Source organism: Pseudopipra pipra, chromosome 2, assembly GCF_036250125.1.
Source record: "Pseudopipra pipra isolate bDixPip1 chromosome 2, bDixPip1.hap1, whole genome shotgun sequence".
Taxonomy (NCBI): Eukaryota; Metazoa; Chordata; class Aves; order Passeriformes; family Pipridae; genus Pseudopipra; species Pseudopipra pipra.
This window is the reverse complement of record NC_087550.1, coordinates 7,494,648-7,519,287: the sequence shown is the minus strand read 5'-3', so window position 1 is coordinate 7,519,287 and position 24,640 is coordinate 7,494,648. Positions and strand designations below refer to the sequence as shown.

The window sequence follows — 24,640 nt, the reverse complement described above, 5'->3', positions numbered from 1 at the left end:
AGATTACCCAATTTGCTTCCATTAATTGGTGGCATCTTGAGTCACTGCTGAAAAAAATAATTCCTGGGCTTATAGACTCAAAAGCTCAGGAGTAAAATTTAGTAACGCACTAGAGAAGATGGTGTTTCTGGGTTTATTTTAGCAGACAAAATTGCAGGGGTGTGTGACTCAACTGGTGTCTGTCTTTGTGGTGATGGAGGTAGAAAAATACACAACTTGGAATGTTTGTTCTCCTGGTTTGAGGGTTAATACATTTCCACACTTTTTGTTTTGTGTTTTCAAATAGTTTAAATACAAATATAAATTGTTTTCACATACTTCAAATTTAAAAGTATTTGTCTCTTGTTTTGGACTTCAAGTCAATAACGGTTAAGTTGTTTTTATATTTTATTTTAAAAAACCCCAACAAACCAAAACATCTCCAAACAAAACCACCCCAAACATGTAGGTTATGACAGACTTTTATTTTATTACATTTTGGACTCTTAGGATCCATATTTGATCTGCATACATCATTTTAAAGCTTAGCTACAAAAATCTTGCTCACATGAGTAGTAGCAGAAAATGATTTCTTCAGTACCTCTGAAGCTTTTTTTCTCTGAGAAGGCAGAATCTGTAATTTAAAACCATCTATTTTATGTATTTTATATTTCTTGTGCCTGCTGTCCTTTTAGTTTTACCCTGAGAAATTATCTCCCTGATTTACAAGTGGGATTAAGGAGTTAGTATTTAAAAAAGAAACATTATACAAATAGATTGTAGGCATTTCTTGGTCTTTGCAACATTTTTCTCCTTCTACTTCTTTGGAATTTCCCCACTGAACACTTTCAAACTTCTTGATGTTGCTACTTCTACAGGTTTTAACACCTTTTCTTAAAGTGTATGAAAATAAGCTTGGAAAAAATATATCAGGGTTGTAACTGATAAAGGAGTTGCAGGTTTTTATACCTAAAAAGAAGGATCTGGGTTGTGTGATGGTTCTGTCTGTCTGTAGCCTTGCTTTTTCAAGTTAGAGAAGGCACACTTAGTGCAAAAATCAAAAAGTTAAGCCCTTTTGTTCAGACAAGGGAAAGAAATAATTGTACTTCTTAACTGAAACACATCATAAATTGTGTTTTACTAATTACTAGTGATGTGGATATAAACAGTTGTGTGTGTTCACAAAGTTGTCAGTCCTTACTTTCATATTTCAATTCCTTCAATTAGTTGACGTTCATTTGGGGGGTGGGTGCTAATTAAAAGATGGGGAGGAATATTTCTGGTTTTGATATAAGTATCTTTCAGTCATAAATCCTACACAAAAACATTTACTCCAGTGCTGCAGTCAGCCCAAACTGCTCTTCTCGAATCAGTACATAGTGTTTGCTGTTGTACAAGTGACAGAGTGTAACTGTACATGCCTTTTTAAATACCCAAATGTGCTGGGCACTTGAAACCCAGTCTGAGGGATTGTTCTTGGCTCAAGCAGGCTGAGGAAATGGTTGAGATTTCAGTGATTAAGGGTGGGGGGAAGCATTTTAGCTTTAAGGTAGAGCTTTGGCAGCAACTTGTCTCATAGGATGTGTCATGCTGTTGCTGGGTGATGTATTTTCTTTTGCCAGAAATGTGATTATGTTTGGTTACTCCTTATGTAATATTCACATGTGAATTGCAGTAAAAGTTCACATTTTTAGGTGAATGTGAACAGCCATTACTTACTTTCTTTCTACATAAAACCATTTTAAACTTTTATATGTTAAATAATGTTTTATGTTACCCTGAAATCTTCAGGCCTTTTCTACTCTCTATTTGGATAATGAAATCCTTATTTGTAAGGACACAGGTTGTTTCTATGCAAACAGAACAAAACGTTCATTATCCACTAAACAGGTTAAAAAGATAGTAAAAAAATAAAGTGATTATTTCTTGAGGTGTTTCCAGGTGTAGAGTAAATGTAGTTCTAGTCAAGTTCTCTTCTAGAATGGAGCTTCAGTGTCTGAGTTGCTCTGGTATTTCTGCTGACCAGGTGTTGCTTTTAATTATGGTTTTTGATTTTCAGGAAACTTTATTTTTAACCATGCCCCTTTTTTTTGCTTGGCAATTTAAATCCTTTTTGGTTCCTTCTGTCTGTGACAGCCACTCTAGATGTTTATTGTAACAAATGACTACGCATGTTTATTATAACGAATGACAGCCACTACATTTGCCAACAAACTTTCTTTGTCTGAAAACTATAAGCAGAAATACAGAACTGTTGTGGTTTTAATCCTGTGGTGACTTCCTTTACTGTTTAATTTCACAAGAAATTATGAGGTAATTTTGAAATCCTAATAATGACAAGCCTTTATAATTGGTGGGATTTGTAGTTTCTGGTTTTGTTGTGGGGAGGAACAGGAAAGGCTGTGGCAACTTCAGACCTAGCACTGCATAAAACATTTGTATCTTGTGTGTATTTGCAAATCAAGTTGTTTGCAGTGCTATTTCTCTTTGGAATATAGTTCAATAACTTTGTATGAGCATATTTAGTCACTTAAAATATATGTATATTTAATCGGTTAAGAAATAATATTCTGGGAAGTTATTTTTTTGTCGGTTCAGGTCTTTAATTACTCCCTTGTTATTTTTAGAGTGAGCTGCCTTAGCTTTGTATTTAGTAACTTCTGATAAGTCTGGTCTTGATTTTCTACTTAATAGGTCACATCTGACTCATGGATTTTGCTCTGAGTTATTCAAACATGTTAAAAAAAGGGGAAGTATATTGGTGTGGGAAAAAAGTGGAGCTGAGCTGGAGGGTGGTGTCAGAAAGTTTGGTATCAGAAAACCTCCCTTTCAGTACCTTTGTCTGCACTGAATGAGAAAGGGAAACAAAAAGCCCAAAAAACAAAATTAAAAATTGCACCCTAAGAGTTCTTGAAGGGGATTGTTGCAGAAAGTCACGTAAAAATGTTGCCACCCTTCTGGTTTTCTACAGTGTTAACTGGATAAGGACCAGGCCACTTTAGTTTGACAAATGTTATGTGCTTCTTGTTTCGGTGACTTCATTATGTTGAAACTAGTCTGTTAGAAATGTGCTGATAAACATACACTTGATATAAAACATTTAGGACTCAAGCAGCACAATCTCTCTGATTTTCTGAAGTGCTGTGATGATGCTTCACCACATGAGGGTGAACATATACATGTCCCTTCAACTTGTTTGCCTTGAGAAATTGCAAAGTTGGGGTTTTTTTTGTTGTTTTGGGGGCTCTTTTTTGGTATAAACCTTTAGCTGTGTTCTCCTTTACAGTTCTGTTTCAAAGCATGGTATGTTGAGTATTTTGAACAAAAAAAGGAGTTGATTTCTGTTACAGAAAAAGTTACTCCATGAGATGACTTAAAACCAGACATTGAAGTATATATAGAATCTAAACCAAATGTGCATTATTCCCCACTCACCCTTCCATATAAATGTGTGTGGAGTGTGGTTTGAAATTTATTTTGTACTTAGTTTAGCTTTTTCTCCACCCACCTCCAACCCTCCCATCTTTTACTGGTGATTGTTGCAAGTCTGCTCAGAACTGACTGATGTTTTGTTTTCCTGGGACTGAGGAATGTTTCACATTAAGAAGAAAGATTGGTGTTCCTATTCTTCCTGACCAGTTTGGGGTGCACCTTTTCAAGACTACAATGGCTATCTATTCTCATTAACTTGATGATTAATTTATATGCTGCATTACTTTTGAATGCTGATTGTTTGCACTGGCCCTACACTGACATTAGGACCAAAATATTATCCAAATTTCATATATGCCAAACTAAAGAATGAGATGAGAAAATACAGTAGCTTTCCCCTCTTTAACTATTTCCAGGGTGACTAATTTACTGTAGTTAGTAACTTTTTTTACATCTTTTGCAGCTCCTGCAGCCTCTTTAAATTCATGTAGCATCACTTTAGGAAGAAGCTCCACAGCTTAATTACACACTGTGTGAAGAACCACTTCCTGTTCTTTGTTTTGATCCTGCTTACTGACCTTTTTTGGTGTCCCCCCTGCACCTGTCTGTTCTTCACAATCCAAAGTGTCCTAGTTGGCTGCATTGATCCATATGTGACATTTATTTTGGCTACTTAGCATTTCTTGCTTTCCTTCAAAGCTTTTTTTAAGGCCTTCTCTATGTTTCTTGAGGCAGGAACGGGTAGGTAGCAAACCAGCGTGTGATTTTTCTTTTTATGCTTTGTTTTATATCGCCCTTCTAAGATTTAATTTGCTTTTTTGGCCATTGTGATGAACACTGAGGTGATTTTTCATTAAAACATCTACCATAATAAGACAGCCTTGCTTTTGGGTGGTAATTGTCAGTTTGAAGGCCATTTTATTGGTTTTGTTCCCTAAGTACCACTGTTGTCTATGCTGAGTTCAGTCACTCACTGTCATAAATCCTCTTTACAGTTAACACTTGAGGCTACCAAGAAAATAAACTAATATTGTTACGGCATGGTTTTTATTGCTTGAAATCATTTATAAATGTGTCTTTGCTGTGCCACTCAGGTCACAGCACTGTGAAGCACCATGGTGGGAACTTTTATTTCTACCTTTGTTTGACCCTTTGCACCACTAAAGGATGTTTATTCTTTCTGTCTACTTTGTTTCTTCCAAGGCTTTTGTGGTTTTCTATACAAAGAGCTTTGTTAAAACTATTTCAGAGAACTCTTAATAGATGTGTGAGATAGTATTATCTGATAAAATGGCTGGTCTTCTGAAGAGGAAGACTATTTATCTACAAGTCTGCTAATTCTCCTTCAGTTGACCTAGATTTTTGCTGCATTAAGCTAACAGATTTTCAAACAGAAATTATTAAAATAAATGGAAATAATGGTGGAGAAGTCAGAATCTACCTACAAAATATGAGTCCTCTCAGCTGCTGCTGGTGAGGAGAAAATGTTACTGGTCCAGTGTCAGCAAAGGGACACTGGCTGTTCATGTTGCACAGCCTTAAAGTTAGTGATTAATCCTTCACAGAACTGGTGGGTGCCTTTACAGACATTTATTTTATTGCTGTACTTCCTGCTGAACTTGGGGCTGTGTGTTTTAGACATGGACTGGGCCTTTCAGAGGCCTTCAGGGTAGGGTTACCTGTGTAGAAATATCAGGTGGTGCTGGGTTATTGAGCCAGTACCAGAAATTTGCTTTTACTAATAAAAACAAGATTGATTAGATAACCAAGGTCTTTTCTCATTAAAAAATCTATTTTCCTCTTCATGTATCTCTATAAATAGTGATGCAGTTCTGTAACTGTAGATGAGGGCATAACTAGCCTTAGTTCCACCATATGGATAAAAAAAAACAAACTTACTCATTTGATCAGATAAGGAAGGGTGACTGGTGTGTTTGTGCTGAACTAAAGGCCAGAAGAGTGCAGGCTACTCTTTCCCCTCTTGGGAAGTTTTTAGACTAGAATGTCTGGATGTTGTTATAAACTCTAATTTGTATCCCCTCACAAAACAAAAACTTGTGTTTAAATGCAGAGTGTAATATCTACTGTGGTGCAGCATGAGAAGGAAATATTTCCTGCCTGAAAAGAATAGTTTTAGGTCCCTTGTGCTGTGCCTTTTATGATGTAGGTTATAAAGTGTCTATTTTATTTTTATTTTTTTTTGTTTAATAACAGAAGTAGAATTTGTAAGCAAAAAACCTGAACGTTTTCTGAGTGAGAAGGAGGGGAGATAAAGGAGGTACAGTATTAAGTACTAATGACTAAGGAGAATGTCTTCCACTGTAATATTTCTTTCCATGTTTTGGTCCTTAGGTTGTTGAGGACTATGCTGGGAGGTGGCAGGTTCCTTTGCCTCAGCTCCAGGTGCTCCAAACAGCTCTGTGTTGTTTCACCTCTGCCTGTGTGTCCTTCCCAGCAGAATGTGAGCACGTCCAGTATGTGTTGAGTAGCCTGGCTTTGTAAGTACATCATTTGTTATTGTTTCCTTTACAATACAGGTCTTAACAGCAACAGGGTCTCATGTCCTCAGAGCTTTCAAGAGACTGCTTTTACTAGGAGATGTATCCTCAGTTGCATGCAGCTACAAAACCTGGAATTTAGTTGACATTTTGTGTCCTTGTTGAATATTCAGGTTGGCTGTTACAATGTTTTGTAGTAATTTATCTCAAGTTTTTACTCTTCTGCCTCCAGTGATGTAATAAGCCAAGTATATTTCTTAAGATAATTTTCTTTAAGAAATAAGTCAATGATTTTTAAATGGATTTTTATGTTTGAGTCATCAAAATGCTTATGGGAATTACTTGTTTTACAGTTAACTGGCCCACAGTCACATTCAGCTTAAAGACCTGGAGAATGTTATGCCATAAATCTTGCTCTAGCTCCAATTTTCTTGATGCATTGGTGATTTTTCCCACATGAAGACTGAAAGTGTCAGGGTAATGACAAGTAAATAAGTCAAAGTCCCATTTATCTCTTGTTCTAAACCCCTGCTTTTCAGGGTTCAAGACCTGAATAGAAGAAGAAAAGTAAATGTTCAAGTGAATTAGATATACTTAAGTTGAGATGTACTTGATCTTCTCTCAGCAGATGGAGACAGAAGCCTAAGCACTGAATTTATTGCAAGTTGGGGTTGAGTAAATCAGGTTTATTTGTCCAGCTGATTAAACTGCTTCCTTGCTGAGCAGTGCTTTCAAATCCAGCTCAGTCTCTCAGCTCAGAATTTTCTGTGGAAATGTCTTGTTCCCCCATCTGCTCATCACAAGTGAGTGAAGCTCCCCTGGTCTTCCTCTCTTAGTTTCCTTGTTCAGGAGGACTGGTTGTGTAATATTTACTGTTTTGTGTGTGTGAAACTATTTGACATACTTAAGGAATCACAAGACTACAGTTTTCAAACCTGGAATGCTCAGGTATCTGAGGATGACTGAGCAGTTACATCAAAACATGGTGACTTCTGTTGCTGGTTTTTTATCCCCCAGCTTCTAGGGGAAAAAAACCTCAAAGTTCAGACCGTGCTTTTCTACTTCTAAATATGAAAGCTTGGGAGGTAAAGAGGTGGAAATTCAGGTATTTGTTGTGTGTGGGTTGGACACTCCCTGATAATTGAGAAGTGAATTGGTAGCTGAGTTCCTGCCACCCTGGTTTGTCTTGGTCTTTGAGCTCGGTTTACTCACTGAGTAAATTCCATTCCAGAATGTCAGATCATTTTTTCTCTTTACTCTGCCTGACTGGCATTTTTTTGCATGTGATGTGATATAAAGGGATCCCAGGGCTCAGTAGCTGCAGTTACCTGGGAAACCTTGCTGGAATATCTTTTGAAAATTGTGTGTATATTAAGTCTTAGTTCTTGGAGAGCAAAAAATCTGCCTGACTGTATTTTCATACTTGAGTAAGATTTCCTTGGTAACCAGACAATAAACTTTTAACAGTAACAACTGTTTTATTTCCTATATTTAATAGCCTTACTATTCATATCAAATGGGGGAGCATCTGTATTGTCATTAATCCCAGGGGTTTTCCTACTGGTGCCAGTGATCTTGGGCAATCTTCTGGTGCCAGTAATACCAAAGTAGTGATGTGATAAATCTAGATATAGATATAAATGTGGATGTGCAATGCTGCAGGTTTTAAGATAACTTGGACCAACTTGGAATTGCCTGAATTTTAACTGAATGAAACTGGTAATGAGGAAAAAGAAGTATTTTGATGGCTTCCTTTATTATTCTGAAAAGAGTGTGATAAGCAGGTGCACTGATAGAGAAGAAAATTACAGTTTACACTTGCTCACTATTGATTTACAGATTTTTTTTCTCAAAGTCCTGTTCTTATTAAATCAGTCAAAGCAGATTTAAACACAAGCACACATCACTTGCTATAACTAGTTTTGTCTTATTATTTAAGTTCTGGTTTGGCTGCTTTCCAGATCCTGACATGACTCATGTCTGACCTTTCCTGAGAGTCAAATGTGCTGCAAAATTTTGTTTAACATGAAATGAGATAATGTTTTTTTCAGAACAAAGGACTTACTTAGACAGTGGTTGTTTTTTCATTCCATATATGAGTTGAGATTTGAGGACCTAACCTGAGGAAAAATTCTGTCACTGAACATAATGAATTTGTAACTTCATTTTTCTAGGTCTGTTTTTGGCATAGCTTATCCCTGGCTAGGAAAAAAATTACTACAGCATAATCTAAAGGAAACCAAATTTTATGATCCTTTGCCATTATTACTATAGAAAAACTTAATTTTGTCTGTGTGAATATTTTAATGCACAGTATTTCTGAAAATGTTATTCAGAGGAAAAATGAACTTTTTTGAATTTGCTTTATTAAAACCATAACATTTTGTTTTGTACTTTGGGTGTTACCTTCAAATATTTTGAAGTTTGACTTGAAATTAGGGGATAACTGCAGTGAATTTACTTGTTCTGCAAAGGGTTCCTTGTCCAGCTGTTCATGAAAACCTGCCTTTTGTTTCAAGAGCAGTTGCAACAAAAGACTAATAGGTCAGGAAAGAAATTGCACTGGCAAGATCTTGACTTAAAAACCTGTTAACAGGATTGTTTGTCATAATCACTATATTTAAAAGAAATAAAATGCTAGACCAGTATTTTAAGATGATGGAAAACATGGAGGCCACAAGTCAGTTTAAATATAGTTTGAAAGGGTCAGCTCTGCTTGCTCCTGTGTCTGCCACTTGTTGCTGCACATGCACCTGATTTGTCTTAAATCTTGCTTTCTTCCTCAAAATTGCTGCGCATCTGACAAATTCTTTGGCTCTTGAGAAGGTTCACTGTTGTATGGAGGATACAAGACCTCTTGAGGGAGAAGATCAGGCAGGTGCTGTGAGTCTTAATGCCATGAACTTGTGAAAAAAGTGCAGCAGGAGGGATTTTAAGTTGACTTTTCAATATAATCTATATTATTGCCAATTTGGTCTTGTTAGCTTATATAGAGCTGTATTTGAGTGACTCCAGCATGGGCACGGGGTCTAGAATTGTGATTTTAAGTGCTGTGAAAATTAATAGACTTGTAGTAGTTTCATTTTTTTGAATGAATGTTTTTAGCTTGACTTGTCACTACTTCTATTTTTTAGGAGTTTTTTTGAATTGCTGCTGTTCTTTGGAAAGGATGAGTTCTATGAAGATCCTTTGAAAGATATTTTAGGTTCAATCCAGGTAGTGTTGCCTGCTTTCATATAAACCTTGCAATGTTATTTTAGGTGATGTAAAGACAGTTTTTGTGGATATATAACCTGGAGGAAATACGCCATTGAAGGGAAAACCATTTATTCTTTCATTTATCATCAGTATTGCTCTATGAATCTACTCGGAGTAAGCAAAATGTACTTCTCTTTGTAGTACCAATCTTGTTAGTCATATTTTGTGCATTTCCTACATAGAAGAAGGAAGCTTTGCTTATTTGTGTCTATTTAGAGCTTAATGTCATCTAGTGTCATGACATGAAACCTCCTGTTTCCCCACTGTGGTTTTAAACAGTAAATTTGAAGTCGAAGCTCTGCCTTAGTGAAATCCTCAGGTCAGCACAAATTACATATGCAGCTGTTCTTTTCTTGCATAGGCTGGGACAAAGTTTTGTTTGACTCTATATAACTGCATAAGATAAGTGATCTTGGGTTAAAAATATGCCCTTTTTTTTTGCCAGATAAGTGTGGGCTTTGGTTTTGGTATTTTATGTTACCTGATTTTGAGGGTTGAGTTCACTGCATGGGACCACAGGCACTTGTACCACCATGAGAGGAAACTTTGTAGGGAAGGAAGGGATGAAAAACAAGGTTGTATCTTCTGTTAATGCTGATCATGGAGCTGCAGTTTGAAAAACAGCTATTCCTCAGTTATTTTTATGGTGATACCTGTCTGTTACTGCTTCTACAAATTAATGTATCAACACTGCTTACCTTTAATTATCAAACCCGCAGCCATTACTTGCTTGATTACAATTAGTGGAAGAATGTGGGCAAGCAGTGGCTTAGTCTCTCATAAAAATATAGTGGGACAGTTTGGCAGTCCTACAATAAGTACTTGTCAAAAGCAGTCTCTGAATAAGAAAGACTTCAGCAAAAAATGTGATGTGTACTTTTGTATTACAGTTCTCAATTGCCTTTTTACTTTTAAACAATGAATGTATTAAAATATCTTTGCACAGTTTTCTAAATAAAGAATTTCTGCCTCAGTTGTGTCATCAAACTGATAGTGAAAAGCATTATTTCGGTTACTTAACCAGTGCTTACCATCAAACCTACTCTTTTGAATATAAAAGAAAAAATTGGTTTGAAAATAAAAGAACTTGCAGCAGGAAAGCATATGTGAAGAAGGTAATTGTATGTGCATGGAAACCATTCTTCAGCTGCATTTTTTATTTCAAAATTAGATAACTTTCTCATGATTAAAATTTTCTGTCCATTAATGTTAATATTGGCACTTTACCAGCAAATAACAAGATGTGGGGATGAGAGGGAACTTGACATGTGAAAATCACGGGTGGCTAAAGCATTTCCTAATATTATAGGCAAACATAGTTTCTTATACGTGGAGATCTGGAGAAAAATGGTTGCTTGAGGGCTGGTGACTCATGTGGCTTAATTAATTTTTCCCTCCTGGAATTCAGACACCATCACCGGATCACAAATCCAGCACTGACACGTCTAAATCTGTCAGTAAAAGACTTTGTAGCTCCAATTGCTGACTGAGGAAATACTCAAACATGTGTGGGTTTCTTGTTTTGTATCTTTTGGATAGCCTGTTTTTAGACATCTTTTTCTTCTCCCTAATTGCTTTTCTTTTTGCATGTAGGAATGTCAGAACCTGCTAAACAAATACAGGAATATGAACCTGGAACTAGTGACTCGAATCATTCGAGATGGTGGACCATGGGAAGATCCAGTATTACAAGCAATTCTGAAAGCAAAGCCTGTGTCACAGGAATTAGGTACTTCATTTACCACAGTAATTTTCTAGAGCACTGAAAGATGTGTTAAATTATGCTTTTTTTAAACTATTAGTCAGGTATTATCAGCTGGCATTGCACACAGTTTATTTTTCTGTAGTAAAACATTCTGGTCCCTCTTTTATTCGAAAGAAAGCTAAATTTCTTTGCTACTGGTTTAAGACTTATTTTATAGTGTAGAGATCAGATTGTTCAGACACAGGTGGTTCATAAAATTCATGGCATGGATTTACCAAATCTAGATGTGCAACCCCTGACAGAGCATTGGAGACTGACCTGACTTCACTTAGGCTACTGGAGAGGATCTGATGTGTATTTATGTCTCATAAATACCCGTCAGACTCATTTAATTTTTCTTTTAAATTGTAAATACTTGGGCCTGTGGCTTTTCTGGGTTCTGTTTCCAGCAATGCCCATGATTACATGTGGCAGCTGTTCTCTGTTTGTGTGTGTGTAATTCCTAGAGCTGAGAGTAGGAGAAAGATGGAAACAAAATCACCGGAATGGTAATGAAAGTTCATAAGAGGAAAAATATCCAATCTACAGTGAAGTCTTTACTAATATCTTAACATTTACCAGCAGTGCTCACAGAGGATCTCTTAAAAGTTGTTTCTATTTGATAGTGATGGAAAATGCTAGTTTTTCTGTAGTTGCTATGGTGTAGTGCATGATACAAACTCATTCCTGTGTTTATGACAGTGTGCTCATTCTGTAGAGAGAGGAAGAGGATTAAAGTTGAGCCTGCCTCCTTAACCAGAAAAAGTATTTTGATAGCAAATTAACATGATTAAAGGGGTAGTTGTTTTGTTGTTTTGTCTCTGCTGTGAAGTAAGTGCTTGAGCAACATATTTGCCCATTATTTTTATAATATATCTGGTTTAGTTCTAGTCAAATATGTACAGAAACAAAGTGAAAACAAGTATTAACCTTGTTTTGTTCTGCATTGCACGGTTTTGGTGATTATGATGTGAGGTTAGGTCTCAATCTCTGTCTCTCCAGCAAAGAATTAGTTTATCCTTTGCTATAGTGATTCTCTTGGTCATCAGGAAACCTCTCTGGTAACAGTTTGAGGCTGTTTACTTAGTTTTAACCTGGCAGAGTAGGAATGAGACTGCCTGTTGTCACCAGATGATCACTTTGTTTCCTTTTGTTTCAGGCTGCATCTCCTTCCCCTCTGCCGAGATATTTTCTCTGCTTTTTATCTTCTGATACCCCCACACACCCTTGACATCTTATCTGTGATGACAAATGTTTTCTGTTAGATAATGACATTTTGGAAGCTCGTTCTTTCTCGTCTCACTTCCTCTAAAACCTGATTCTTGTCAAGTCTTACAGAAAGCAGACATTCTGTGCTACTTTACAGGCTAGCATTATTTGGTGTATATTTTGTATATTTGGCCATGTAGTTCCCACAGGGATCGTTATTTCTAATGGGGAAAGCTGCCTATTGCTGAATCACCAACCATTACTTGCAAAAGTCAGTTTGTGTGAACTACATAATCCTGTCTTGGATTCATTAACTGTCTGGAGCAGCTTAGGCCAAGACTAACCTCTCTATGTCTGTCTTTACATGACTTGTAGCATACTTTGAGATGTTACATTCTATTTTGAGATGGCTGGAAAGAAAGGCAGTTATTGAGTTTAAAGAAAAATTGTAGGGTTGAAACACTGGAGCAATAAACTTGTGATAGATTAGGGAGAATAAGGTGGTCTAATGTGAGGATCTAGAAAAGATCATTAGAGAGGTGCACCCACTTAATTACTTTCTAAGGGGGTTGTTGACATCTTTACTTGGCTCTAGGGACTTTTCTGTATAATCACTTTTTCTTGCAGTGAATGACCTCATTTAGTCACTGGCTTTCCTTTGAGTCCTCTTGTTTACTGAGTTTGTACCCAGAAGTGCAAATGGATAGTGGGAATTAGATTTTTTTTTCCCTGTTAACAAATATAATCTGAAACCTAACACCTTGAATAATATTCCTTTTTTAGCGTGTTACACCATTAGCTTCCATAAAAATAAAGATGCTAGAGAAATCCTGTTTCTCATAGAGATCTAAAGTATGTCTTCTAGGGATTTCTGAATTTCCAGTTACTTAAATGTTAAATATTTTTAGTTTCTCAATTGAGATCATTTCACTCATATATTAGCTTTAAGATTATCTTTTAGGTCTGAAAAACAGAATTCCAGAAATCAGGAGCTAGGATTAAAAGGTATTTAAATATAAATTCTGCCCAGTAGCACTTTTAGAGGAAGGGAAAAGTATATATTCCACTTCGGCAAGAAAAATCAAGGCATTCAAAGCTGCTTAAGGCAACAACATGTGGATTGTAGTTAACTTTTTTCTCATCACTTTGAGGTCTTACATTTTAATGAGTAATGAGAATCCTGAGTTGTTTTAAATATTTGTGATTATAGTTTGGAAGTGATATCAATCCTATACTTTTGACAGTCACCCAGATTCCAGTGCTGAGAAAGGAGGGAATTTTTTTAAAAATGTTCACATCTTCTATATAGTGTAAATCTTACTAATCCTTTACAGCACCTTGTGTTAATCTGTTAGAAACAAGATACTGAACTAGATTACTGGTGTAAGAAAAATAACAATTTGTTTCCAGGCAGGAGGACAGATTTATGGTATTTAACTTAATATTTGATCGCTTCTTTAGCAGAGCCTTAATTTTTTTTATATTATTTGTTGACATTGCACTATTAAAAACAACATAAAAATAATTGTTGGTTGGACTTCATATTCTAATTGCCTTTAAATCTTTCTTTTCTGTACAGTTAACAAATATTTAAGCTCTGAAAATCCACTGTTCTTTGAACTGCGTGCCAGATACCTTATTGCCTGTGAACGCATCCCTGAGGCAATGGCTCTTATCAAATCTTGCATAAATCATCCAGATATCAGTAAAGATCTGTATTTCCATCAAGCTCTTTTCACCTGTCTTTATATGTCACCATTAGAAGATCAGCTATTCCAGGAGGTATTGTTTGTCAGTATACATTGTTTTCATGAAGTGGGACTTTATACTTGCTGGGTACAAGTTGTCAAGAGGAGCGTGTGGAACTCTGCTTTTGTAGAACCAAATGTCATAAAATCAGGCTTAACTTAGTGCTGGCTTAAGCTTGGAGGTGGTAAATGTTAAGTGCCTGCAGATCTTGTTGACCTAAATGCAATTTTTTTGGTTCGAGTGTGCTTGTGGATATATTCCCTAAATAACTTAAAACATTAATATTTTGTGACTTCAGTGTATTGACTATTTTACTATAGACTATTATTTTAGTAAAAGCACTTGAGCCTAATTGATGCCAGTCCAGTGTTCTGTACATTATATAGTTTTGGTAGGCTTGAAATTTTTTAATGATGTCCTTTTGCGTAAAATGACACTTTAGCTGAATGTGGCCCTGCTTTTTCCAGTGGTAGCACTTACTAAATAATAGTGCTTTTCTTAACCTTGTTTTAAGAACAAGCTCCCATCATGCAAAGAAGTGCTTTTGTGTAGTATTTTAATTTTTCAGACAACTATTCTGATGGTCACTACTGTAAGAAATATGAAGGAGCTCTAGATACCTCCAAAATCTTAATTTACAGACCTACACAAAAGCTGTTCTAAAGCCGTCCTATGTTAATAGCAATTCCTGAAGTTTTCAGTAACTTTAGTATAGCAAGGTCTGGTAGGTTTTTATTTCATGTCAGCCAACTGATCTAAATTGATTTTATTTTAATTGTATAGCACTTGTTGAGGACTGATTGCAAGAGTGGAATTGAGATCATCTGCAACACTGAAAAAGAAGGGAAGACTACCTTAGCCTTACAGCTTTGTGAATCCTTCCTAGTCCCACAGCTCCAAAATGGGGACATGTATTGTATATGGTAAATACTTTATTTCTGGTGAAGCAGCTTAGCAGGAAATAAATGCTTGTTGCCAAAATGAAACTCACCTAACTTTTAAGATGTAGCTCAAGTTTAAAATACCAGTTAAAAAATGTTCTAACACAATTTTTAAACATTCCTCATGCATCTGTTGTGCCTGTTTGCCTTTTTACACAGGGTCATGTGCAGTGGTAGTACATAGTACATAACATTTACTAACTGCTTCAAATTAAGAGAAGAGTGAGCCTTTACATACCTGAGGCTATAAATACCTAAAAATTTATTATAAGCATTTATGATTAGCAATGTGTAACAATATGCGGTCTGTAGACTCTTAGCAATGAAGATATTTTGCTCTGTAGCTGTAGTATGTGTCTAAATGTGTCTATAAAGAGAATATGTCATTCTGAAATGTGCTATTAATTATGGAAACTTCTACATCATAAGCAGAGCCATTACATAAATGATGGTCCTTTATAAAACATTTAAGTAAGAATGTCTTCATACACATTGAATCATCTTGATACTTGGATGTTTTTAGGGGTAAAAAGTGTTTTCTAGAGAGTTGTTAACAAATTTCATCATTCTGAGGACTGAAAGGAAGGAAGATAATTCTTCTGTTTAGCCTTTGTAATTTGTGTACCTGGAGGAACATCTGCATTCCTTGATATGAAGTATGTTTTATTTGTTTGTTTGATGATGTAGTTAAAGGAAAACAGCTTAGCAAGGATTTGATATTCTTCTTCCATCAATTGGAAGAAATTATTCATCTGCATAACTAATTTTCACATGGAGTTTAGAATCTCTAGGATTTCTGTGTTCCCAGATTTCAGGGAATTGAAAAGGTTTTTTTGTCTTGAAGTAACGAAGGTCAGACATGATAATGTTTGGTTTGTTACTAAATTTATTCCTTAACTACTGGATGAGTAATTGTTCAATCAAAACCTTTGGGATTATGGTTGACATACATTTGTAGTACAACGTGTTGGCAGTAGCTGGTGGTGTTTTGCATTCAGTCTGTCCAGAAAAAGGTGGTCATGGCTGTCCTCACTGGACAGAAGTTCAACCAAAAAGGTACATAGTTTGTGTGAGCCCCGTGGCCACTTCAGAATGGAATCCCTATTTGCTGATTCCTGCCCAAATGCTGCCTCTCCTGGCTTCTTATTTTTTAGAGAATTGACAGATATAACCTACATGTATTAATTACATGGTTAGTGCTTTCTGTTTCAGGGATTCAGTGTTTTTAAAAAATGCATTTTTAATACTGTAATTAAACCACCTTCTTATATCTTATGCTATATAATGTTAGCCTTGCTCTTACCAATCTGATTTTGCATCATCCATTTTTGAAATTGCTGTTCCAAACAAGATGTATCTCCTTATGTTCTGTCAAAGATGAAATTCCAGAAGAGACTCAAGTACTTTTGGATACCTGTTTTAGAAGGAAACAATCTCAGTCTTTTAATCTGCTGTTCAGAATAGAGAACTTGGGAATCTTTGGAAGAGTTCAGAGCAGTTACATCTGTGCAGCTCAAACAACTGTTTCATTCTTTACAGATGCTGAGCCTTAACAATTGTGTTCCCAACAAGAGAATTCTGTATAATGCGTAATAGATCATATGAAGGCTGCATGTACTACATCATCATGTGATGACTACACTGTAATTCAAATTTTTGAAGAAGTAAGAGCCAGGATAATTTAGCTTTGAGAGCGTATTTTTCCCTAGAGGAGATTTTAATGTCTTCAGCACAGCATAAATCATCTCACCTTGTCTGGAATTGAGGGCAAAAGTTAAGTAGCAAAGTTAAGACAGCAAAATAAATTAGAAAGTTGTAACTAGCAGATATTTGCTACCTGTATGAAGTCTTCAAGGTGAAACCGTCAACTGCCATCTCAGAGGAAGAGGAATTTTAAGCAGCTCTGTTGCACAACTCTTACTTTCATTGATGCTAAGAATAAATTCTAGATTTAGATGAACTGAATTGTTTGTGGGAAATCAAAGCCCACTTACAAATTAATCACAAAGCAAGCTGTGTTTGGTCTTACTAGACATACTTTCATACGAGGTATTGGTGAGAGGTCAGTCAGAGTGATGTAGTATTAAGGTGATATCTCTTCAGCAAGACAGTGTTTTGATGGAACAGTCATAAACAGACACAGCAGGATTGCCTTCCTTCTCTGCCAGGCAATTTTTTAAATGCTGTTTTGGCTGTTTTCGAGTGATTCCTATGCAGTAAATTCAAAGTAAGTCAAGGAATTTTTACCACACGTTTGATCAGTCTTTTGGTAAAGTGTGCTCTCTATACCCAAGGAAAGACAGACCTTCTGCTTATCAAAGGTATCAAAGGGTTGAGATCTAGCTCAGGCAGGGTGGGTTTAACCATCATCTTGTGTTGCTGATGGAGATGTGCAGTGGTTGTGGTATTTTGTAGGTAGTTGGAATGCATGGTTGCCTCTGGTAAAGAGGTACTGAGTTCTATGATCTCACAGTAACAATTTAAATGGCCTTAACACAAGTCTATAAAAATTTAGGAAAGGCCTCAGTGTGAACTAAGTTATACCATCCAAGAAATAAAGGTCTTTAAGTACTATACTACCCTGCCATAATGATTGTGCAAAGAGAAAACTACCCCTGCCTATGTTGTCTCAGATTCATCATCTCTGTTCTGGTCAGTGGCACTGAATTATCTCAAGTGCTGCTGACTTCAGCATGAAAGTTGGTATCTAAAGCACAGAAGTGGTTGAAAGAGTCCAATCAGCTCCTTAAGAAGACTTTAATGCTTAATGATTGTCAAAGTCAGAAATGTGCTTGAGAAGAAGCCACCATGTCTACAAGAAAAATAAGATTAAAAGACTAAAATATAGGGTCTAGTCAAATGGCGGTTAACACCTTGTTCTTCCCCCAGGGAGCTGTTCCTCATACTTTAAGTTTTCTCCATTCCCTTTTCAGCTCTTTCCTTGTGCTAGCCATCACACTTGTCTGAGCACCACAAACCACTTCAACCACTAATCTCTCACAAGGATAATTTGAGTTTTCTCAAATTTTCTGGGATTAATGTTGAAATGGTTGCTCTGAAATGGTATGAGGCAAAGCAGAGGTAAACTGGATTATTCAGTTGTGGTAACATATAACAGCAGAAATATTCAGTTCTTACTTCTGTACTTCAGATTGAGACTTTTACTGAGTTGTTATGAATGGTTTGGTCCACAAAGACACTCATTTTAAACTTCTGTGTGAAATCAGCAAAGATGTAGAAATCAGATTTCCAGCCTGGTAAAGGCAGAGGTGGACAGCTTATATCATTAGAAAACCTGCAAAACTAATTTTTTGTGCATAGAGCTGCTTATAGGTCTCCCTCTTCACAGTTTCATGATGTAAGCTTAATCTTCCTTTCAACTTTAGTTTTCTTGGGTTCTGAATGAAAGAAAACAATCAGGCTCTCTTGTCTAGCTCTTAAAATGTCAAGCAGAACTGTAGAGATGTCCTAAATCGAAAGGTGAAGTTGGCGTTTTGTCACAGGCAGTTCCATCACTTCCCTTCATTCAGGCACTGACCTTACTAAGAGAAGCTTAATCCGGAAAGGTTTCATTTGTAGCTGGCACAGACTGGAGACTCTGGAAGATCAACCAGATATTTTGTCAGTAATTACATTTGTTTTATGAGGGAGGACACTGGTGGAATAGAAAAGTGTCTTCTTTCAGAAAATGGAAGTCAGTTAGTCCTGTTTTCATTGTAATGTTGAGGTGGGATTTCTTCCTAAACAGTCCTAATTCATCTTCGCCTGTGTGAAATCTTTGTGCTAGCACATCTTATCACTAAAAGTTAAGTCCAGTTGCCTTTCTGAGTCTCTGAATTAAAGTGCATAGAATTTACAGGCTGTACATTTCAATTAGCTCTATTTTACAGGCTGAGCACGTTACCTGTGTAGCAGCTCTGCTGCAGAGCCCAGCAGCCTGTTCTTGGCTTTCCTTGTCTCAGGCAGGAATGTTATTTGACTGAAGATCCCAGAGATGCAGGAATAGCTGTAGAGCCTGATACCTTCATATAATTGCTATTGGCAGAAATTTGTGTTGTAATGCACGTAACTGGAGAACATCACTATTCCTGTCGCTGGACCTTAGCAGAAGTTACCTTTCTACAATGCTTCCACTTTCCACATTGAAAAGCTTCTTTTCCTGAAGGACTCTTCATCCTTGCACTGAAAGTACCTTGATCCTGAGAACACACAGAGCTTGATGTTTACTGCCTGTGATGTTAAGGGTTAGATCTGTACCATCTGATTTTATTGTGCAGTTCTCTCTATAAACTAAGCTGAATACGTTAATATTTTGTTGAATATTTAATTGGCTCAGTGATAGGAGATACCCTGAATGCTTTAACAAAGTAATTAAGTTGCATTTTTCATTGTGCACATTGTGGTGTTAATTAGATTGGTATTAAGCCCTCAAATATGATTTTAGTCACAGAACATGCAAATAATTGTCTTTAGTAATGCATCATGCTTAGTGATAGAGTTCTAAAACTCAATCTAATTGGAATATTTTATTCTGTACTTAATAGGGACCTGATCTTCATTTGGAGTAAACTGCAGCTTAAATCTAACCCTTCAAAACAAGTATTTGTTGACCACTGCTACCAGCTCCTAAGAATTGCTACAAATGTCAGAGTCATTTTCCCTTTCATGAAAGTCATTAAGGATGAAGTAAGTTCTGTTTGTTTTTACCTCAGCCACCATTCTTTTTGTAACTAGTTAAAGAGAAGTGATGTTTATATTGTATAATGACCAGTTTTTATGGAAAGTTAAAAGGACACTATTAACTTAATAATTTTGTCAAGTTCCAGAATATGCATCAATATTATGATTACTCTTGATTAGTTGTGTTTTTAAGGTTTTATTTTTACTGAATTCTGAGCTTTTCTTTTTCTGCAGTAAGTTTGAGGAATGTCATCTTCTGTAAATAAATGTGGAAATTAATAATAAGTACATGAAATAGATCTGAAGATATAAAGATTTATTGGTTGGGGGAGGGGGGTTCAGCCTGGCTTCTCCTGGCTTCTCAAGGAAATAGGACTTGTGTAATTGTATCCACCCTTCATCCTTGCTAAATTCTGAATCCTTTTACCAGTTCTAATCAAACCTGAAAAAGTGCTTAATATATCATAAAGGAAGAGCTAGAATAGTACAGGAGAAGACATTATTTTGCTTCAGAAAATTGCACAGTATTTCATGCTTCAGATGTTAGTCTTGTACTGCCTTGTGCAAACATCTGCAAAAGATGTCACAGAATCACAGAATGGGCTGAGGTGGAAGAGACCCCCAAGGATCATAGAGTTCAACCCTCAGCCCTGCACAGGCCCATCCCCAGAGTCCCACCCTGTGCCCCAGAGGGGACACATCCAAACCTTCCTGGAGCTCTGGCAGCCTTGGGGCTGTGCTCACTGCCCTGGGGAGCCTGGTCAGTGCCCAACCACCCTCTGGGGGAAGAACCTTTCCCTGAGATCCAACCTGAGCCTGCCCTGGCACAGCTTCAGCCATTCCCTGACTGCTGTCCCTGGTCCCCTCAGAGCAGAGCTCGGCCCCTGCCCCTCCTCTGCCCCTGCCCAGGAAGGTGGAACTGCAGTGAGCTCTCCCCTCAGTCTCCTCTGCTCCAGCTGAACACACCAAGTGCCCTCAGTGTCCTCACATGGCTTCCCCCCAAGGCCCTTCCCCATCCTCGTTGCCCCCTTTGGACACTCTCTAGTGGCTCAATACCTTCCTTCCATTGTGTCCCCCCAAACTGCCCCAATATTGCAGGAGAGGCCGCCCCAGGGCAGAGCAGAGCAGGACAATCCCCTCCCTGGTGCCCCCCAGGACATGGATGTCCCTCCTGGCTGCCAGGGCACTGCTGACTCGTGGCCAAGTGGCCACTCACCAGGACCCCCAGGGCCCTTTTCTGGCACTGCTTTCCATCCTCTCATTCCCCAGTCTGTCCATCCATCCAGGGTTGCCCCACCCCAAGGGCAGAACCTGGCCCTTCCCCTTGTTGAACTTCCCATGGTTGGTGATTCCCAGCCCTGGGATCTGTCCAGGTCTCCCTGCAGGGCCCCCTGTTGAGTTCAACAGCTCCTCCCAGTTTGGGGTCATCTACAGACTTGCTCAGTGTCCCTTCCAGTCCTGGTTCCAAGTCATTTATGAAGATGTTGGAGAGCACAGGGCCCAAGATGGAGCCCTGTGGAACCCCCCTAGTGACCGGTCACAGTCCGATGTCACCCCAGTCACTGTCACCTTCTGTGCTCAAGCCCTGAGCCAATTGCTCTCCCACCACACGATGTGTTTATCCAGCTGTGGGCTGGACAGTTTGGAATCAAAAGCACACGGGTATGTGAGTTGTTTCCCAACATTAACCTGATTTAACAGAGCTCCTTCCTATTTTATGCCCTAAATAAACTGTAAATTATTTTTCATGGGGGCTGCTGTACAGATCGAAATGCAGTAATTTACTGCTGTTTAAGAGTTCCATCCTGGTATGTATTCTAAAATGCTTGTGGTGGTATTAATAACTTCTATTTCCATCTGAATAGTCTTATTTTTTAATAACCTACTGCATATGGAGCATTGTCTACATTTGTTAACAAACATTTAAATATAGAAGGTATTAATTATTTCTCAGCTCCCTGAAACTCTTTTGACTTTAATCTGCTACCTTTTGGGCAGTGTGTTTCTGATTGTCCCTCTGAGTTACAATTTCATGACAGTGCCCCCAGCCTGAAGTGTGGAATAGGAATTCTGAAAATTCAAGCCTTTTAGATTACTTGGCCATGAGTTGTTATGGTTTCCCTGGTGGTTTTTGTTCAAAATTGCAAGCTGTATTACCCTCATTTTTATGCAATGCAAGCTAAATGAGTTAGAACAAGGTCAAAATATAGAGTAGCTGTGTTATAGTGTAGAACAACCTCGGCAAGGAAGAGGCAGACAGGAGATAATCACAGATCAGATATTTGTATTATATTTTAGATCAGATTTCTTGCAGTCTTAGTTTGTATCCCCAAATAATTAGTTGTCTAACTATAGAACTGCATGGCCCAAAAGTTTTTGTATCTGTACTTATAGTCTTGTTTGAGCAATATTTAAAAATGTCGGTGCCTTTGCATAAAGTTTACTAGCAGGATGCTTTCTGAACTTCTGTTTTACAAGTAGATGAATATAAATACATGTGGTGTTGATATTTGGGCATTGTTTATACTAGTTGTGTTTTGTTTTTTTTTCCTGTGGGTCTGATATTTTTTATTTTACTTTCAAGCTGTAGATTTCTGTAAGCCCATCAGGAAAATAGCTGTACTTTATAATTGGGTACACTATAATTTCCTTTCTGCAGGTTGGTGAGGATGGTCTTCAGATCTGTGTTGAGATATGTGGATGTGCCCTACAGCTGGACCTCCGTGAAGATCCCAACATGAAAAGTCTTATTTATAAAGCAATTGCTCATTTTCTGCCAAATGACTTGGAGATCCTTCGAATTTGTGCTCTTTCCATCTTTTTTCTGGAGCGCACCTTGGAATCTTACTACACTGTTGAACATTTATATAAATGTGCAGATGAAGAATACAATGAGTGCACTAGTTCTGTTCAAAACCGTGTGCGTTTTGAACTGCTTCCCATTTTGAAAAAGGGTTTGTTTTTTGATCCCGAGTTTTGGAATTTCTTGATGATCAAGCAGAATTGTTTGGCGTTGTTGGGGGATAAAGCCTTGGATGGCTTAAGTGAAAGTACACTGGAAAACTCGACTGCAAATCCAGAGAAAATAGCAGAATACAGGGCTCTGAGTGAGGAATGTGTCTGTTTGACTGATGTGAGCAATGGGGAGCTCGACCCTGGAAACTGCTCTGGAGCCCAATCCAAAGGTAATGCCAAAAAGAACCATGAAGCTCTGGAGGCATCTAAAATGTTGAATGCGAGTGAACCCAGGCACCGCTGTGTGCTGTGCAACAAGGAATTTCTCGGTGATCACATCGTGAAACACGCACAAGCTCACCAGAAAAAGGGCAGTTTTTCCTGTGTACTTTGCACCAGAAAGTTCAGGCAAAAGGGACTGATGCTGAAGCACTTGAGGAATCATGTCAGGAAGATAGAAAGGCAACATCTTGCTGCAGTTCTTGAGGCTGGTCAGCAGGCTCCTGCTCTTAAGGAATTAGGATGTTCTGATGTTTCTCTCCCTCTTGAAAATGGGAATTCCGATGGTTCCAAAGATACTGAACCAGCGGCTGCAATAGCTCCAAGTGCTGAGCAAGTGGTCCAAGAGGAGGATGAGAATGCAGAACAGGTTTTTGATGTGGTGGAAAACCATCTAAGTGACCAGGATGATGCTACTGAAAATAGTAGTGACAGCTGTTTTAATAATGTTCCTGATGCTTTAAGTACAGAGAGTTTGCCTGAAGATGATGAGAACTCCAGTAAAGAGTCACCTGTTCTGCATAAAGTGAATGGGGCTTTTTGCCCTCAAAAAGACCTCGATGCTTTGGATGAGGAAGGAACCTTTAAGTGCCCTGCTAATGGTTGTGCTAGAGTGTTTAAAAAGATAAGGTTCCTCAATAAACATGCAAGGAAAAGTCATCCAACTGATCTGAAGGTGCAGCAACATATAATGAAATGGAATAAAGGAAAGTGTCGGTTCTGCCAGAGAAAATTTGCTGATTCTCAACATTTTATAGACCACCTAAAGAGACATGTGTATCCAAATGTTTACTTTTGTTTACACTTTAATTGTAATCAGAGATTTAAGCTGTCAGCTGAGCTTGCAGAACATACAAAAAGTCATAGTGTGTTTAAAGCTCAGTGCAATTTTTCAGACTGCTGTGAGCTATTTGAGGAGCTCCCTTTGCTGTATGAACATGAGGCTCAGCATTATTTAAATAAAACCCCAGAATGTTTGGAAGATGCAAGTGAAAAAGATTCTTCAGATGATCCTTCAGAACTTTGTAGTTTCCAGGATGATGATGAATCTGTTAAAGAAAAAGAAACTGTAGATTTACCAATTCCAACTTGGAAGTCAAGGAAGGATTCTACAGAACCAAAGACATATATTCAAAGTGTGGAGAAGAAAGCAAATAATGTAATTCACAATGGAAATGAAAGTTCATCTGAGGGTAGTGCTACCATTTTAAGTTCCATAGACCAAAAGACACCTGTGTTACAGCCAAATTCTGAAAACTGTCATGTTGTTAGTGACCAACTAGTCAATGGGCACAGTGACCCACATCAGATGTCATCCAAGTCATCACAGACACCTTTGGACAGAGTGGCAGATGAAACAAGGACAGAAAATGGGTCAGTGTTACCAGTTTTACAGAATTGTCACGATGCACCACAAAATAATAATGCTGCTGCTGCTGCCTCACAAGTACCTTCTAAACCAAATCAGACAACAGAGACTACTTCATATGGTGTCATCTTAACAAAACCCTATGTCAGACCATTGCCTCCGAGTTACCTTGATGAACGTTACATTAGCATGCCAAAACGGAGAAAAATTTTGGCCGAGGAAGTAGATGCTTACTCTGAACAAGATAAAATTTGTAGCAAAACAACAGAAAGATTTAGATGTGGCAACTGCTTGACCATCTACTGTAATTCAGAAGCACTTGAGGCTCACCTTGCACAAAAGAAGTGTCAGACGCTCTTTGGATTCGATTCAGATGATGAAAGTAAGTCCTACAGTCCTTCTGGGTTGGTTTCTTTGGGGGTAAATACCAATCAGAAAATGGTCTTTGAAATCAGACAGCCTGATGGAATAGATATGCTAGAACTTAGACAACTAAATCAGAATACTTGGTTAAATTGGGCTTTTAAATGGACGTGCTGTTTAGAAC

General features: G+C 37.7%; 1 protein-coding gene across 1 annotated transcript in view; it reads left to right on the top strand.

Moving 5' to 3' along the window:
• Positions 1-24,640, top strand: part of ZNF654 (zinc finger protein 654) — a 32,672-nt gene that overhangs the window by 3,429 nt on the left and 4,603 nt on the right. Inside the window, exons 2-8 of the mRNA XM_064643814.1 lie at positions 5,764-5,909; positions 9,044-9,125; positions 10,761-10,896; positions 13,700-13,902; positions 14,653-14,792; positions 19,355-19,496; positions 22,150-24,475. Of these exons, the coding sequence (XP_064499884.1) occupies positions 5,764-5,909; positions 9,044-9,125; positions 10,761-10,896; positions 13,700-13,902; positions 14,653-14,792; positions 19,355-19,496; positions 22,150-24,475 (3,175 nt within the window). The remainder of the gene's footprint in view (positions 1-5,763; positions 5,910-9,043; positions 9,126-10,760; positions 10,897-13,699; positions 13,903-14,652; positions 14,793-19,354; positions 19,497-22,149; positions 24,476-24,640) is intronic.